Raw genomic sequence first — 14,826 nt, forward strand, 5'->3', positions numbered from 1 at the left:
GGGAATGATTGCTATTATGTACCTCTTCCAATAGAGATGAAATTCTGAAAATGGATAGTGCTGATGGTTGCACAACAATGTTAATATACTTAGTGCTACTGAACTCCATTTTAAAATGGTCGATTTGGTAAATTCTGTGTATTTTCTCATAAAACTTTTTAAAAGACAAAAGCTTTGAACAAGCTGGGAGAGCTTTAAAGTAAACTAAGCATTTGAAATGGGAATAAAAAATTGCATTCTGACTTTTGAGCCACATTTATGACCAATATTTAAAATGCAATTCTTTATCATACATCTCATTTCTGTTTGTTGAGAACAAGCTTACTGAATGTATAACAATATTTAAAACAACTTGCATGATAACATAGTAGTGAATATAGCATAAAAGTTAGTAACAAAATCATTACTTTGGAGACATTCACTTACAGTTACAACACTTATGATATAGTGTTGGTGATATAGAAAAGAACAATAATTTGAAATGTTACAGTTTCATGAAACTACCATACTAAACTAACGTTCTTCCTGCTAGAGGTTATCTATTGTGTTTCCAATAGTAAGGGGGAGAGTACGAAAAAGGCAATTTTAAAATAAAAGGAACCATAGGTTTTAGAAAATACCTTAATAGCATCACTCTGGATTCTATTCTATTATCCTATTCTCATGCATATGAATACAAAGTTTTAAAGAGAGCTCCTCTAGCAAGAACTCAACTAAATTAAAACATGTAGATGAATATTTTGGAGGGAGGAAGTATAGGCCACACACAAACAACAGTGTTCAAAAATCATTCTTGGCATTCTTGGTGGGTGGCAAGGGGACAAAATGTGGTTGAGGGAACGAAATTGGGTCAGCTGCATACAAAGCAGTCACCTAAACCCTTTATTTCTCCAGTCCTAAAATAAACTACTTTTATGCACAGTTCTCCTAAAGCGATGCATCAAGTCCACGGACCCTAACATTCATAGAAACTAGGTTAGCATTACCAACTTACTTAACCATGACTTCACTCTGGGATGGGTGTGTCCCAAGGGTGGGAGTAAGGGTTGTAGATTTCTCCAAAAATTAAAAACTTTAACCTCAAAGCTGAGACAAATAAAACTATGGCACTGAAATAAAATGAAGAGAACACTGGACTACGAGTTGGGGATGTAGAAGCTAAATCTTAGACGATGAAAAGTCCTGATAATCTCAACCTGGTCCTATTTTCACCAGCAATGCAAGTGACAGGTTATTTCCCAGATCTGAAAACGTCAAAACTACTCACTTAATACTACATAATAAAAGAATTAGAACGCCCTGCACAGATAAGATATTTATCCATGCAGATGTGACCAAAGCAAACTATACTAAAGGCACAAAAATCTTCTTTCACACAAAAGTTCACTAAGCAGCACAAAAGTCTAGATTGTACATTACATATTCATGATGCCAAGGTAAAAAAAGGCTTTGTTCTGATGTCAAGAGATTCAAAGTCTGTAGAGTAATCTGAGAAGTAAACAAATAACTGAAGTGAGCAAGTACTAAATCTGAGACAAAAACAAAATGAAATGGGAGAACACTAAGAAAAGATAAGAAAACATTATAGAGGGAGATGGGAAAGTTCTCACTTATGTAGTGCAAAGTTCTCACTTATGTATACTGAAAGGAGTTCTTTATAAAAAAGATGGGAAAACAATTACGTAAGAAAAGCAGCAATTACTTAGCAAGTACAATCAATACAGTATAATAAAAAAATGATTCCATTAATGACATATACCTCAGGGTTTGTTTTTAATTTTAACTAATTTAAGTACTTAATTTAAATACAAGGACTTTGAAAGGGTAATCATGTATGGAAATTAGTGCAAATAAAATAATTCTATGGCATCACAATACTACTTAAATAATTAGACTTGAAAACATTTTAAGATACCAAAATAGCTATTTTTTTCATTGAAAATTTTACACTTCCCGGACAAGATGATAAAATCAGAGTACATATACTATATGTTTATTATAGAACTTGGCCTGTAAGGGCTTAATAGCATTTCAACCTTGAACAATCCCTTAAATTCAGCCTTAATGTATTAATTATATTAATGAATACCCACAAACTACTCCAAAGAGGTTGGAAGAGGATATTAAAAACATATAATATGAAAGTAAATCTGACATATAAATGACAAATGCCTTCCCATATTTGAAAAAATTATTCATTTTAAAATAACAATCTCTGTATCAGCAGCAGAATATCTTCTTCATAACATGAAAGTATCTGCTAAAGAGAAATGTATCTAAACATTCACATAAAATTTATGTTAATCAATGTTGTCCCCTTCGGTAGTTTGAGAATCAAGATTGTATGTACAAAGCTCTGGAATAATTCCTCCAATAATATTCATTTGTTTTGGGACCACACCCAGCAGTCTCATGAGTTGCTCCCAGCAGTGTTCTGGGGACCGAGGAGAACTGAGTATTGAACCTGGGTCTCCTTCTGATATGCAAAGCATATCCTTAGCCCTCAAAGCTATCTTTGCTTCTGTAATTCATTCTTAATCAAAGCAAACATAGATGTTGTGTTTCATACGACGAATGATAATAATTATTTGTCCATGAAATTATATTCTGTTTTACTATATCTATTCTAATTCAAAGTAATACTTCAGTAGGCACATTTTGCCCAGTGAAAGGCATAAAATTCTAAACCAGCCACTATTTATAAAACTATATAACCAATTATTCCTACCAACTCAAAACTGAATAATCCATATTCTCATTCTTGCTAAATCATTTGTTATATCACAATCACAAATCACAAATCATCCTGTTAGTCGTCGATTGCCTCGAGCAGGCCCCAGTAACGTCTCCTTCATCCTGGCCCTGAGGTTATATTCAAGGCTCTTTAGGAGAATGAGACCCATCATTGTTACTGGTATTTGGCATATTGGGTACACCACAGGGAGTTTGCCAGACTCTGCCGTGTGGGCAGGCTACATTCGGTAGCCTGCCAGTTTGTCCAAAGTAGGAATGAGATAATAAGATGTCATAATAAAATGTCGCACGGCTGCAAATGCGGCCACGCGGTTCAGAGATCTGGTTTTTATAGTCTCTGAGTCTTGGCCACTGATGGGATTACACGGCGCCAGGAGGCCAGTTGGTGGGTGTGACCCCCGCCTACTGGAATTTGGAGGATCTGGGTGGAGGATGCTCGGCCCAAATCCGGGTAGGCTTGGAGATCTTGGCCCTGGAACCCGCGTGACTTTGTCCCTCTGCCAGTACCTTCATGTGTGCGGAGAGTGGTTTCAGCATGGTGGTGGCTGGTCCTGGAGGTCTTTGGCTGCCGGAGCCCTGGTTGGGGCGGGGAGGAAAGCTCAACCCGCTTCCCTCCAAGGGGTCCCGGTGAGCGAGGACAGTCAAGGAGAGTCAGGCGCGGGGGCATAAGACTGTTATATAAACCTATGAAATCATTCCCGCATTTATTCCTTCTTGTCAATAGTTTTGTTTACAGGCAGCATTCCCCACCATAGAAGCAACTAAGGTTGGCTGGTCCCTACCCTTTCAATAATAACTCTTTTCCCCAAACGACAGCCTTTATTATAATTTTTCTAAGTATACATATTTTGCTTATTAACTGAAAAGACTCTGATTCTGGTATCTGAAAGCGTGGGTCCCAGCTTTACTACCTTATACACAATGCTGTCTTATTTCACATTTCCTGCACACTTTTCCACATCTGCAGAGAATGAATGGAATCTGAAAAGGAGGTTCTTTAGAGAACTGGTTAAACAGAACAATTTCACAAGTGCACTATAAATAAGTAGCATTAAATATATGCTATACAATATTCTAAAATGACTGATTAAAAATGATCTTAAGGAATATTACACAATGAACAACACAAATTTTCATCTCATGGAATATTAATGTTGTATTTTGAAATAATGATAACTTACAGAAAGTTGCAAAAGGCAGCAGAGTTATTCTATGTATCTTTCCCTCTTTTCCCCCATGGCTACATAGTACCTCATGACAGGACATCTAATTGCAGTCCTATGCCACCTTATCACATGGAGACACTCTAGTAACCATCACTGCAATCCGGATACAGGATTATTCCACCCCCATAGAGATTTGCTGATGGTGACCAGTTTGATCATTTGACCAGTTTGAATGATTAATTGTCATTAAGGAGTGCTATAATATTTGCTTCATCGAATATAATGAAATAATGCAAAAACATAGTTTTAACATCTGAGAGAAGGCACAGGAGTTAGGGGCTCATACTGTACTTTCACAGGACCCTGAGAGCATTGACTCTAAGACCAAAAATATTTAATAAAATATTAATAAAAACTTGGAGGGGAGTGGGTTTAGTTTCCCTCCCCGCCCCAACCAGGGCTCCGGCAGCCGAAGACCTCCAGAACCAGCCACCACCATGCTGAGACCATTCTCCGCACACATGAAGGTACCGGCAGAGGAACAAAGGCAAATAAAAACTTAAATCATTTTTAATATTCTGACTTACTCTACTAGGCTTAATATGCAATACTTACTTGTTTAGGAGACACCTAAACAAGTAAGCTAGGGGGCTGGAGTGATAGCACAGCGGGTAGGGCGTTTGCCTTGCACACTGCTGACCATCTTTCAATTCCCAGCATCCCATAAAGTCCCCCGAGCACCGCCAGGAGCAATTCCTAGGTGCAGAGCCAGGTGTAACCCCTGTGCATTGTCAGGTGTAACGCTAATAATAATAATAATAATAATAAACAAGTAAGCTAATACTCTTAACCGGTGATCTAGTTAACTAGAACAATATCCAAGTTCTACCATATCTATGTGAGAAATCCAGCCACAAAAAGACATCACCCTATTCCTTCCTCTGCGTTTTTATCCTCTACTCAATATAGAAAAGTACGAACAACTACCCTGACACTGTTTAAGACTATGCAAAACTCAAAAGAACAGCCCTCCTACATTTCATCTGGTGATCATGGTCTGTGGGCCACAATCCCGTCTGACCTGAGATGCCCTTCTCTGACAAGTTCACAAGGCTCAGGCACTTCAAGGTGAGAGTTTCAAGGCAGCTCAGCCTTAGTTACATCGTGTTCATTGTATGACCAGAGATTTGATCTTAACACTTGAAATAAGAATAAAACTAACAGGGCCAAGGAATTTGGTGTCATAGAAGATCACCTCCCTCATAACATGAGATCTCTTGTTCAGCCCCTGGCACTGTCCCACAGGCTAAGTGTCTAGTGCCAAAACGAAACTATGCAATCTCCAGCACTCAACAACTCAGTGTGCATGGATGCCATAACTGAAAGGTCTGACTACCCCCCACAAGACTTCGACTGAATGCATGAGCACAGCAACCAAGAAATTCAACCCTACAAAGCACAGCAACTAGGTGTGTGCACACCACAAGCAAGTGTACAATTGCCCAGACCCAGCAAACACCAAAACCAAGAGTGTTCAACCACAGCAATCAAGGGGCCACACCTCCTCACAACCACAATGAAAAGGGAGGCAAGAGTTAATGTAACCACAGTAAATAAAACATGCCAAATGTGTTCGCTGTGCACCAAGCACTTTATATAAATCAATTCACTTACTGTGCACAACCACTTTGAAAGTAGATAACCCCCTTTACATATGGACTGAGAGACATGTGGACATTTTGATAGTTCTTAGGGTGAATGCAAAATAATATACTTAGCTCATTTCTAGAGCTGAAAATTTACGTTGTCACCAATTCTGTTTCTGAATAATACTACCTTTAACCCTTAAAGGTGTCCACAGATCACTTTTATTTGACATAAAAATTATGGGTTAATGTAAAGAATCCTTTTATATTTCTTGATATATTATTAAAATATGCCTAGCTATTAATATTTTACATGCCTAAACTTCCATTTTCCCCCTAAACATTTCTTTTTCAAGGTATCTCATTGTTGATTCCTGCCCCTATATAGTGAAAATTAAGTTTATAAACTATAATAGGTATATTTCAAGTTTTTTGCCAAGCTAATATAATTTGATAATTAATCTGAAAGGTTTTGTTAACTATTAAATTTATCTTCATTTAAATTGAGGTAGTTTTGGTTTATTGTAGAGTATTCATCAAAAATCTTTGGCATTCAAGTGCAAGAAACCTGACTCAAATTGACTTAAGAACAATAGGAAGTGTATTTAAACACTGAAAAGCCAACCAATACAATGGATAGGAGAGACTTCGAAATGCCATCTGCAATCTATCTCTTGATTCTAGGTACTTTTGAGATAGTTCTATCCTTAACCTATGTTCTGCCTTCAAAGTAACAGACCACTAGTCATATCTACACTTACATTCTAATTTCTAAGCAATTCAATGATAATCATCTTTTTATTTCTGCAGAAGAATAAACGAACTTATCAGGCTGTCTCAGATGTGCAGATAAATTTTCAGCCATTAAATATTATTTATGGGCTAAGTCCATTTTCAGTTTAGTCCATGGAAGAATAACGCCACCCACAGAAATCCTAAACCATACAAAGCAAGAATCAATAAGAGATTAACTCCCCAAAGGTGTACCTAAAACTAGAACTGTTTACAGCCAAAAATAACTAAAATTTGAAACATCCTAACCCTTGTTTGCCCCTTCACCTTATATACTCTTTCTTTCAATTTATACAACTTTACTTTAAATATCCATGTTTAGTAATACCACTATTTTAGCCATAGTGAATTATATACTGATCAGCTCACAATGGATGGAGGGGTGGCATCGAGGGAGTAAACACAGATATCAACTTACTGCATCCAGCTTCAAGTCTGAAATCTGTATTATGAACATCATCTTCATCAGATCTAAATGTGTTTTATTTCTGACAACATACTGATAGAAAAATTAATTTGAATATGATTTTATAATACATAATGGCAAAAATCGAGTACATATACAACAATAATAAATCTGATTAGAAGAGTAAAAGTAAGCCAATATCACTCTTTGAAAGCACAGACCGGCAGAACAATGATTCCTCATTCTGGCAATGGAGTTCTGGAGAGCCAAGTTATTGCACTCATTACTATCATCACAGAATACCTTACTAATTCTCCCATAATAAGAAGTGTTGGAGAGGATAAGAAAGAGAGGGAATTCTTATACATTGTTGGTTGGGAATGTAAATTATTGCTGCCATTACGGAAACCAGTAGAGTCCTAAAATAATTAACACTAAATGAGCAGTTAGAGAATATAACACAAAGAGATAACTTTTTCTGTTGAACACTGTATCAGTACAGTAGTCAGAGTAAGAAACAACCCATATGCCAACAGTAAACTGACTAGGGCGTTAGCACAGCGGGTAGAGCGTTTGCCTTGCATGAGGCCGACCCAGGTTCAATTCCCAGCATCCCATATGGTCCCCTGAGCACTGCCAGGAGTAATTTCTGAGTGCAGAGCCAGGAGTAATCCCTGTGCTTTGCCGGGTGTGATCCAAAAAGAAAAAAAAAATAGTGAACTGATGATTTAAAGAAGATGTGTTTATATACTCAAAGAAATGCTACTCAGTTATTTAAAAGATGAAATCCTACTTGAAACAACCGAGATGGGCTACGTTAGGTTACTATCCTCAATGAAGTAAGTTAGATGGTTAAAAATGAATACCACATAATTTCAACTATGCAATACATAAAGAAACTAAGTAAATAAAGCAAAAACAAACTTTTAGACTGTAAAATCAAATGAGTAGGAATTTACCAAGTCATCAATAAGAAGAGCAAAGCTACAATGAAGGAAGAAGGACTTTCAGTGGTAAACTTAATGCTGTCCATACAGGTGTTCATTTAAAATGGCATAATTTTAAACCTATGTGCTATAAATCCATGTTAAATAAATAAAGGAAATTAAAATATGCATTGAACTTGAATCTTTTTTCCCAGAAAAACCTCACTTGCCCCTTATCCTGCATGCCTTCATTGTTCCCTTCCAGCAGCCACAGTGCTACAGAGCATCTCTACTTCGTCTACTGTTGCCTCAGAAACTTCAGAGTGAAAACATTGGCTTTTGCTTGATTAGGCTTCAGATTTCTCCAGTAGTGGTTTTCCTAAAAGTTTCCTAAGCATTTGGTCAATTTACTTATGTCAACTTGTTGAATCAGAAACAAAAGCGAGAGATGACTGCAGGAGTCAGTCACGGTCAGGTCCTCCCGTTGTTCATCGATTTGCTCGAGCGGGCCCAGTAACGTCTCCATTTGAGACTTGTTGTTACTGTGTTTGGCATATTGAATACTCCACGGGGAGCTTGCCAGGTTCTGCCGTGCGGGCGAGATACTCTCGTAGCTTGCCAGGCCCTCCGAGAGGGGCGGAAAATCGAACTCGGGTTGGCCAGTTTGGCCGCGTGCAAGGCAAATGCCCTACCACTGTGCTATCGCTCCAGCCCTCAGGAGTCAGTATACCAATCTAAATCTCTGCCCTTTCAGAGTCACAGCAATACTGAATCTTAGTGTAATAGGCATCCGGGTACTTGTCTCCTTATCCCTCAACTTAATTTCTTTGAAGCAACAGAAAACAATAACCTGGGTGAGGAGACAGCTTTTCTATTACTTATTCCTGGCTGCACCTTCAAATAAAACTCTTGATAACCTGGGAGTAGAGGGGGAAATGTGCTTGCCTTGCATGTGACCATCCCAGTCCAATACCTAGTATCATATATGATTTCCCCAACGCTGCCAGAAGTGATCCCTGAGCACAGAGTCACAAGCAAGGCCAGATGCCCTGAGGTAAGGCAAAAACACAGTGAACCATAAAACAACCAACCAACCAACCTCTACAACCAGATTGTTTCTTTGGTCATCAAAGTCCAGCACAAGGATCATAAGATGCTTGAAAGACAGTACAACAGAACTGTACCTGTTTCTAATTTAATTGCCTGCTTTACTCTTATTAATTTTAGCTTCAACTATAAATAATAATAATAATAACAACAACAAAAACAGTGGTCTTTCCAAGCCTCAAAGTACTTGATATTTGGATTCCCAATTAGAAGGTAACCAGAGGCAGAAAGAGCCTTCTTAAAGACAATATTTTCTGCCATGTCTGCTTTTAAGCATGGGAGCTAGAGGCAAAGTCAATTTCTCTCAAATTATCGTCAAAGACTCCCCAGGATGTGGTCATAATATTCCACCATCCCTACAGTTCTTGCCTCAAGAGTTGCAAGGAAAAAGATAATGCCAGTTAATAATTTAGACAGCTTTGCTGTAAGAAGAATCACTAAGTGAAAATTGCTAAGGAAGTAAAGGACAACTACTGAGTGGTTTCACTCACATGGTAAAAAACAGCAAAAGTAACTCCAAGACGCTGTGAAAACTACGATAGCTGTCAGACAGAAAGGGAGAGGGCTTAGAGTATGAATAGAGGGCTCTTCTTGGTGGTGTGATGGCAAAAGAACTTTGGTAGGAAGAGTGATGATTAGTATACATTTAGAAGTGTGAAGCAATACCCTTCAAGTTCATTGCTATTGTAAACCAAAGACAAATCAACAACAACACAATTATAAATTAAAGGAACAGCTAGAAAAAAGCAAAGTCCTCAGTGCCTTGTACTACATTTTAACATGCTTCTTAGCGTGTTCCATTTCCAATTACAAATGACTGTTAGTATGGATTGTTTCCATTTAGAAGTTACGAAAGTCTAATTTAAACTGACTTGTAGCTAAGAGCAACAATAATAAACCATAAAAAGAGATTGCAATGGTTAAAAAAATAATCACCAGAGAATTCCAGGTGCTCAAACAGAATCAAGAATGCATTCCTCTGAACTTCACATTCCATCAAATTCTGATACAGGTCCTCAGAGAGAGAACATGAGTCTACCAGTTCAGCATCTTCAACAGAGAGTTCAGCACAAGACCTGTGACTGACCCTGTGGCTCTCCAGGGATTGAAAGTTCATACCTACATCAATCAGCTGATTCGAACTTTGATTGGGTTATATGCCAAGACTGGCCAAACCTGCAGAACTCAGAAGGGAGATTGAAGGGTTCATCAAAGGAAAATCAAGGGAAAGGGTATGCTAGACAAACACAATGGATGTCTATATTTATTTTTACATGACAAATGCCAAAAACATTATTTCAATCTTATTCATGTGTTATAAGCACGGGTGAATGTGTCTGTATTACAGACATACATGTGCTTACATATTTAACATGCACATGGATTAACTGGAAATCAGTTTGTACATGATGACATCTTAAATACGGAATTTACATACATACTATATAAAAGCCACACATATTCAACACACTCAATAGTTTTTGAAAGAGGCAATGATATTATCTTTACATAAGTCTAATTCACTTCTTGACTCTGGTAGAGACCCAACTACTGAATAGAATTTCAGAAACTGCTCCTTTTCAGGTTAATAGTGCTAAACTGCATACTCCAATGCACTTGATTAAAATTAACACAACTTAATCTAAGCCTAGATATTAAAATTTGCTGCTTTAGCATACTTACTTGACTACATCAATATTTCTGCGAAAAACTCAGAACTCTTTAATAGTTATTTTATAGTCAATACTTAAACTTTAATAATTAATAATAGGAATAAGATAATATGTGGACAAAAAGTCTGACATGTCATATATTAAATGTAGAAATTACTATAAATGTGGTTTTATTAAGGCTTGTTGCCTCTAAGATACAACCATTTCTTTTTTCAATAATTTAATTCAAATGTGGAAAACATCTTTTGCTTGTGAAATTCTGAGTAATTTTCAAATAAAAAATATTTTAGGAATCATCTACAAATGAAAAAACTCTAAAGATGAAAGGTTGCTATTTTATTCAGATAGAAAATAACAAAAGCTCCTTTTAACAAAAACACCATGATCTACATGGCAACAGAAGAGAGGAACCCACAAAACCCTCTCAAGATATATGGCATAGTACGCCACCTAAAATGGAAAAAATACTAAACTGTCAGGAAATAGTACTTCCTACAACTAAAGATACTCGGACAAAGTACACATTAACTGATGGTTGGGGGCGATCCAAATTACAAGCCATAGAATTATACAATCTAAGATATATAGTTGTTCAAAAACCCTATTGTGAAATTTTTCGTTAAGCAAATATTAAGCATCTGTTCTATCTTTTCCAAAATGTTTACATAAAATCAGTGACAGAAGATACATTCATTTTGTAAACAAAAATACAGGATATTTACGTAGCATTTACTGCAAGGAAGGAAAAACCTTACATAAACATGCAATAATTGTATTTACAAAGGAAGTACCAGATTAAGCACTATGTTTTGTAACTGAAACAACCAATAAAATTCCTCTGTCTATATTAAGACACTAATATACCTCTAATTAATTCTTTCTAAAGTCAAAGTTTGTCAGTTATCAGTTTCTTTCACGGGTAAAACTACCTTGCAAAAAAAGTCATACTCATTGTACCATTATTTTTACAAAGTGGTTTCTTTACATTCCCAATAACTATTCAGCTCATATTTGAATCAAGGATATCGTTAAATGAAAAATATACATCTACAATAAAAAAATTATATTTCTTGATGCATGGGTAATTTTAAAACAAACTCCCACAATCCACCGAGTAATGGCATCAGATTACTACCCTTGGCAAACAGAAGCAAAAAAATTACAGGCAGGGCTACATTAGTTTAGTATTTTACTGACTTCTTGAACTTCAGTCTGCCAAACTTCTAATTTATTGGGCAAGGTATGTGAGAAATAGCACCTAAAATGCAAGTATCAGTATTCTCTGAATAGAGAGAAAGGCCATACAGAGGGAAAGAAAGAAATATCTTAAGACAAAGATGACTGAGAGAGGCACCCCTAAGATGTGTTCTGAAGTTTTATTCGTTGCTCTTTTTGTCATATAGGGCACTACAAACAATATTTCCACTATCTCCATGACTTAAGTTTTTTAAATTATGATTCAAAATTGGAAAAACTCATTTTAGAGATAATAAGAGACTCCAACCTCTATCAATTTTCACCTATTTTTATCTTGAGTCTACTGAAAAGAAGAAGCCCCAAGCAACAATTCAAGATATTTTACACTTCAGATAAACAACCCTTAATATATTGTAATATATTTAACAACTTCTTCTAGCACCTATTATCCGTCCCCCAGCCTCAAACAACTTTTCAAAGATTCTCTGAAAGCTTTAAACACACAAACACAAAATCTAAACCTAACTTCTTCCAATTCCAAAAAGTAATGCAAGTACAAATTTGGGATATGACATTTCAATATCATCTTAATTCTCACTGCAATTAATCTGTTTAATGGTGAAATTATCTCAACTCAATGTTTGTATACTGAGACTTCATGCCAAACTTTCACTGTGTTGAAGAGAGCTAAATTCCTTTTCTATCTCAAACCCTTCTTAACCTACTATAGAGCTATAGACGAATTACGTGGTCAGTGCTGCAGAGACAAGCTAGTTAAACATTCAAATCAGTTTGGATCTTCTGAGCGCTCCATTGCCTCCCATCACTTTACATGTATGAAGCATAAAAATACTCATTACGATAATCTAACTGCACAATCTCTAAGGTGAAGAATGGCAAGAGGTGAGCAAAACCTGGAAAAGATGTGTTCTTTTACAATTACAGAAATGCAGTGCCTGCCAACATATTAATGTATTTTTAGACCTCATCGATTTTAAAAAGAAAAAAAGGGGGGGGCAAGTACTAACCCACATACAGCTGGTTACTATTTAATCTGCCCAGAAAATTATTCCTACCATTTTTTGGAAGAATTTGGTTGCATCAACACGATGACATTCCCCAAAACTCGTGTTGACTTTTGTGATTTATTAGAAGGGTACACAAAAGTCGAATGACATTCCTTGCACTTAAACAGTAACAAAAATAACAAAGCAAAAAGAAGTAGTGTTCTATCAATGATTTGAACTATTAGTCAAAAAGGGGAGGTGGGGGATAATCAGCTTTAACTTGTTGGTGAATTTAAGAGGTTCCTAAACAGTCGACATTAGTCCATGCCTCGGGGTAGCACTACTGTAGCTGCAGCTTTGCTCTTCACTTTTCCAACAGATCAAATAAAAATAAATGTTCAGACACCCCCCTCCCAAAAAAAAGCAGCTTGGGTGTTATAAAATCTCCTAGCAAGCATATTTTTCTGTTACTGACCCCACGCCAAATACAACAGTCAACTGATTGCTCCGGATGCAAGCCTTGCCTGCCTTCCTAAAGCAAACCTTAACAGTACAGCGTTGCGGAACAAACTGTTTAAAAAAGCTTTGCTGCGGCAGAAACTGCATCCCCAGTGCATTGAAAATGAACTAGTCCCAGTTACTCTCAACGTATGCTTCTCCTCTTTATTTATTCCCGTTCCTTCCCCTGACATCTTGGAAGCGTCTGAGCCTATCTGTAGGTAGCGCAAAACATTAAGTCATACACAGTTCTGCAGTAACTCTTTCTTAGCATGAAAGAAACCCTAACCGAGGGGCTGCATTTAGCAAGCACCTTTCCCGTGAGTCTTTGAGTATCCCCTGCCGAGCTTTCTGAGGGCAACCACAGAAACCAACCTGTATGATCGGGTGTCCTCACATTTCAACACCATATGCGCACAAAACATGCCTAGAACAGGTCGGTAAAATTAGGGGCAGCTCCGCAGAAAAACAAATAAATAAATGGGGGGGGGGGCAGAACGCCTTTGCAAGAAGAGGGGGGCGGGGGAAGGTTGGCAGTCCCAGGCTTCTCCATCAGAGCCCCGGGATATCATTCAATGCCAGACGCGAAACTGCATCACTTCCCTCCCGTTCGGAAAAACATCACACCCCAGCTGCTCCTCCAGTCGGCGCTCCCACGAGGCTCCTCGCGTTTCGGCAGCGCCGGGGAGGGAGTCGAGGCTCCAGGGGCGAAGGCGCCGATCCCCGGAGAGCGAGCGACTCCCCGCAACACAATTAAAAGAGTGTGGGGGGGAAAGACTCCCTGGGGGGGCTGGGGGCGGGAAAAGAGCCGCCGCTTCCCCTCCGGGCGCTCGACTCTCAAGCCGCCCCCAAACTACGCGACCCCTCGGAGTGGCGCCCAAGTGCTGCTCAAGCGGGGAGAAGTTGGGCACGGCGCTCCGGCGACGGCGGCAGAGGGACGGGGCAGCGGGAGGCGGCGCGGGCAGGTCACCCGCTGGGCGAGCCCCGGGCCGGCGCGCGATCCGGGGCTCGCGGGGGTCTGCAGAGGTGGGCGCGCGCGGCGCGGAGGGAGGCTCCGGGGGCGGGGGGGAGGGCCGCGAGGGCAGCGCGCCCCTTCCCTTACCAGGTTGAGCACGGTCTCCACGATGTCCCGGTTGCTGACCTCTCCGACCTGTATGAGTCCGATCAACACGGCGAATTTCATCCGGATGTTGCGGATCGGCACCGAAGGGTTAATCATGCCCGCGGGCAGCACCACCGAGCCGGGCCCGGACGCCCCTCGCGGCTCTGCCATCGCGCCGGCCCCGCCGCCGCCGCCGGCCCCGACGGCGAGGAGCCCCGCGGGCTGGGGCTCGAGCCCCGGGCCCGGCTTCTCGCTCGCCATCTGCCCCGCTCCCGGGGCCGCGGGAGGAGCCGCGCCGCCGCCGCCGCCGCCGCCGCCGCCGGGACCGTTACACCTGCCTCGGCCCCCGCCCCCCGGCCGGCGCCTCGGGGCTCCGGCATCCACCGGCGCCGCCGCCCGCGCCTCGGCCCAGCCCGCCCCGGCGCCCTCCCCGGCGGCGGCCGCCGCTGCTCCTCGGGCTTCTGCACGGCGGTGCCGGCGGTGCCGGCGGCGCCCGCGAACCGCTGCCCGGCGAGCGGCGGTGCCCGCCCAGCTGCTGTGGCCGCGCCGCCG

The 14,826-nt window shown here is 40.0% G+C and overlaps 1 protein-coding gene across 3 annotated transcripts in view; it reads right to left on the reverse strand.

Annotated features, from left to right (window-relative positions):
- The window catches only part of NBEA (neurobeachin), a 663,869-nt gene extending 649,334 nt beyond the window's left edge, over positions 1 to 14,535 (reverse strand). For all 3 annotated transcript variants that reach the window (XM_056109123.1, XM_056109115.1, XM_056109106.1), the window contains exon 1: positions 14,275 to 14,535. In XM_056109123.1, coding sequence (XP_055965098.1) covers positions 14,275 to 14,535 — 261 coding nt within the window. The remainder of the gene's footprint in view (positions 1 to 14,274) is intronic.
- Between the last annotated feature and the right edge of the window lie 291 nt (positions 14,536 to 14,826).

The sequence above is a fragment of the Sorex fumeus genome, unplaced genomic scaffold (assembly GCF_029834395.1).
Source record: "Sorex fumeus unplaced genomic scaffold, SorFum_2.1 ptg000008l, whole genome shotgun sequence".
NCBI lineage: Eukaryota > Metazoa > Chordata > Mammalia > Eulipotyphla > Soricidae > Sorex > Sorex fumeus.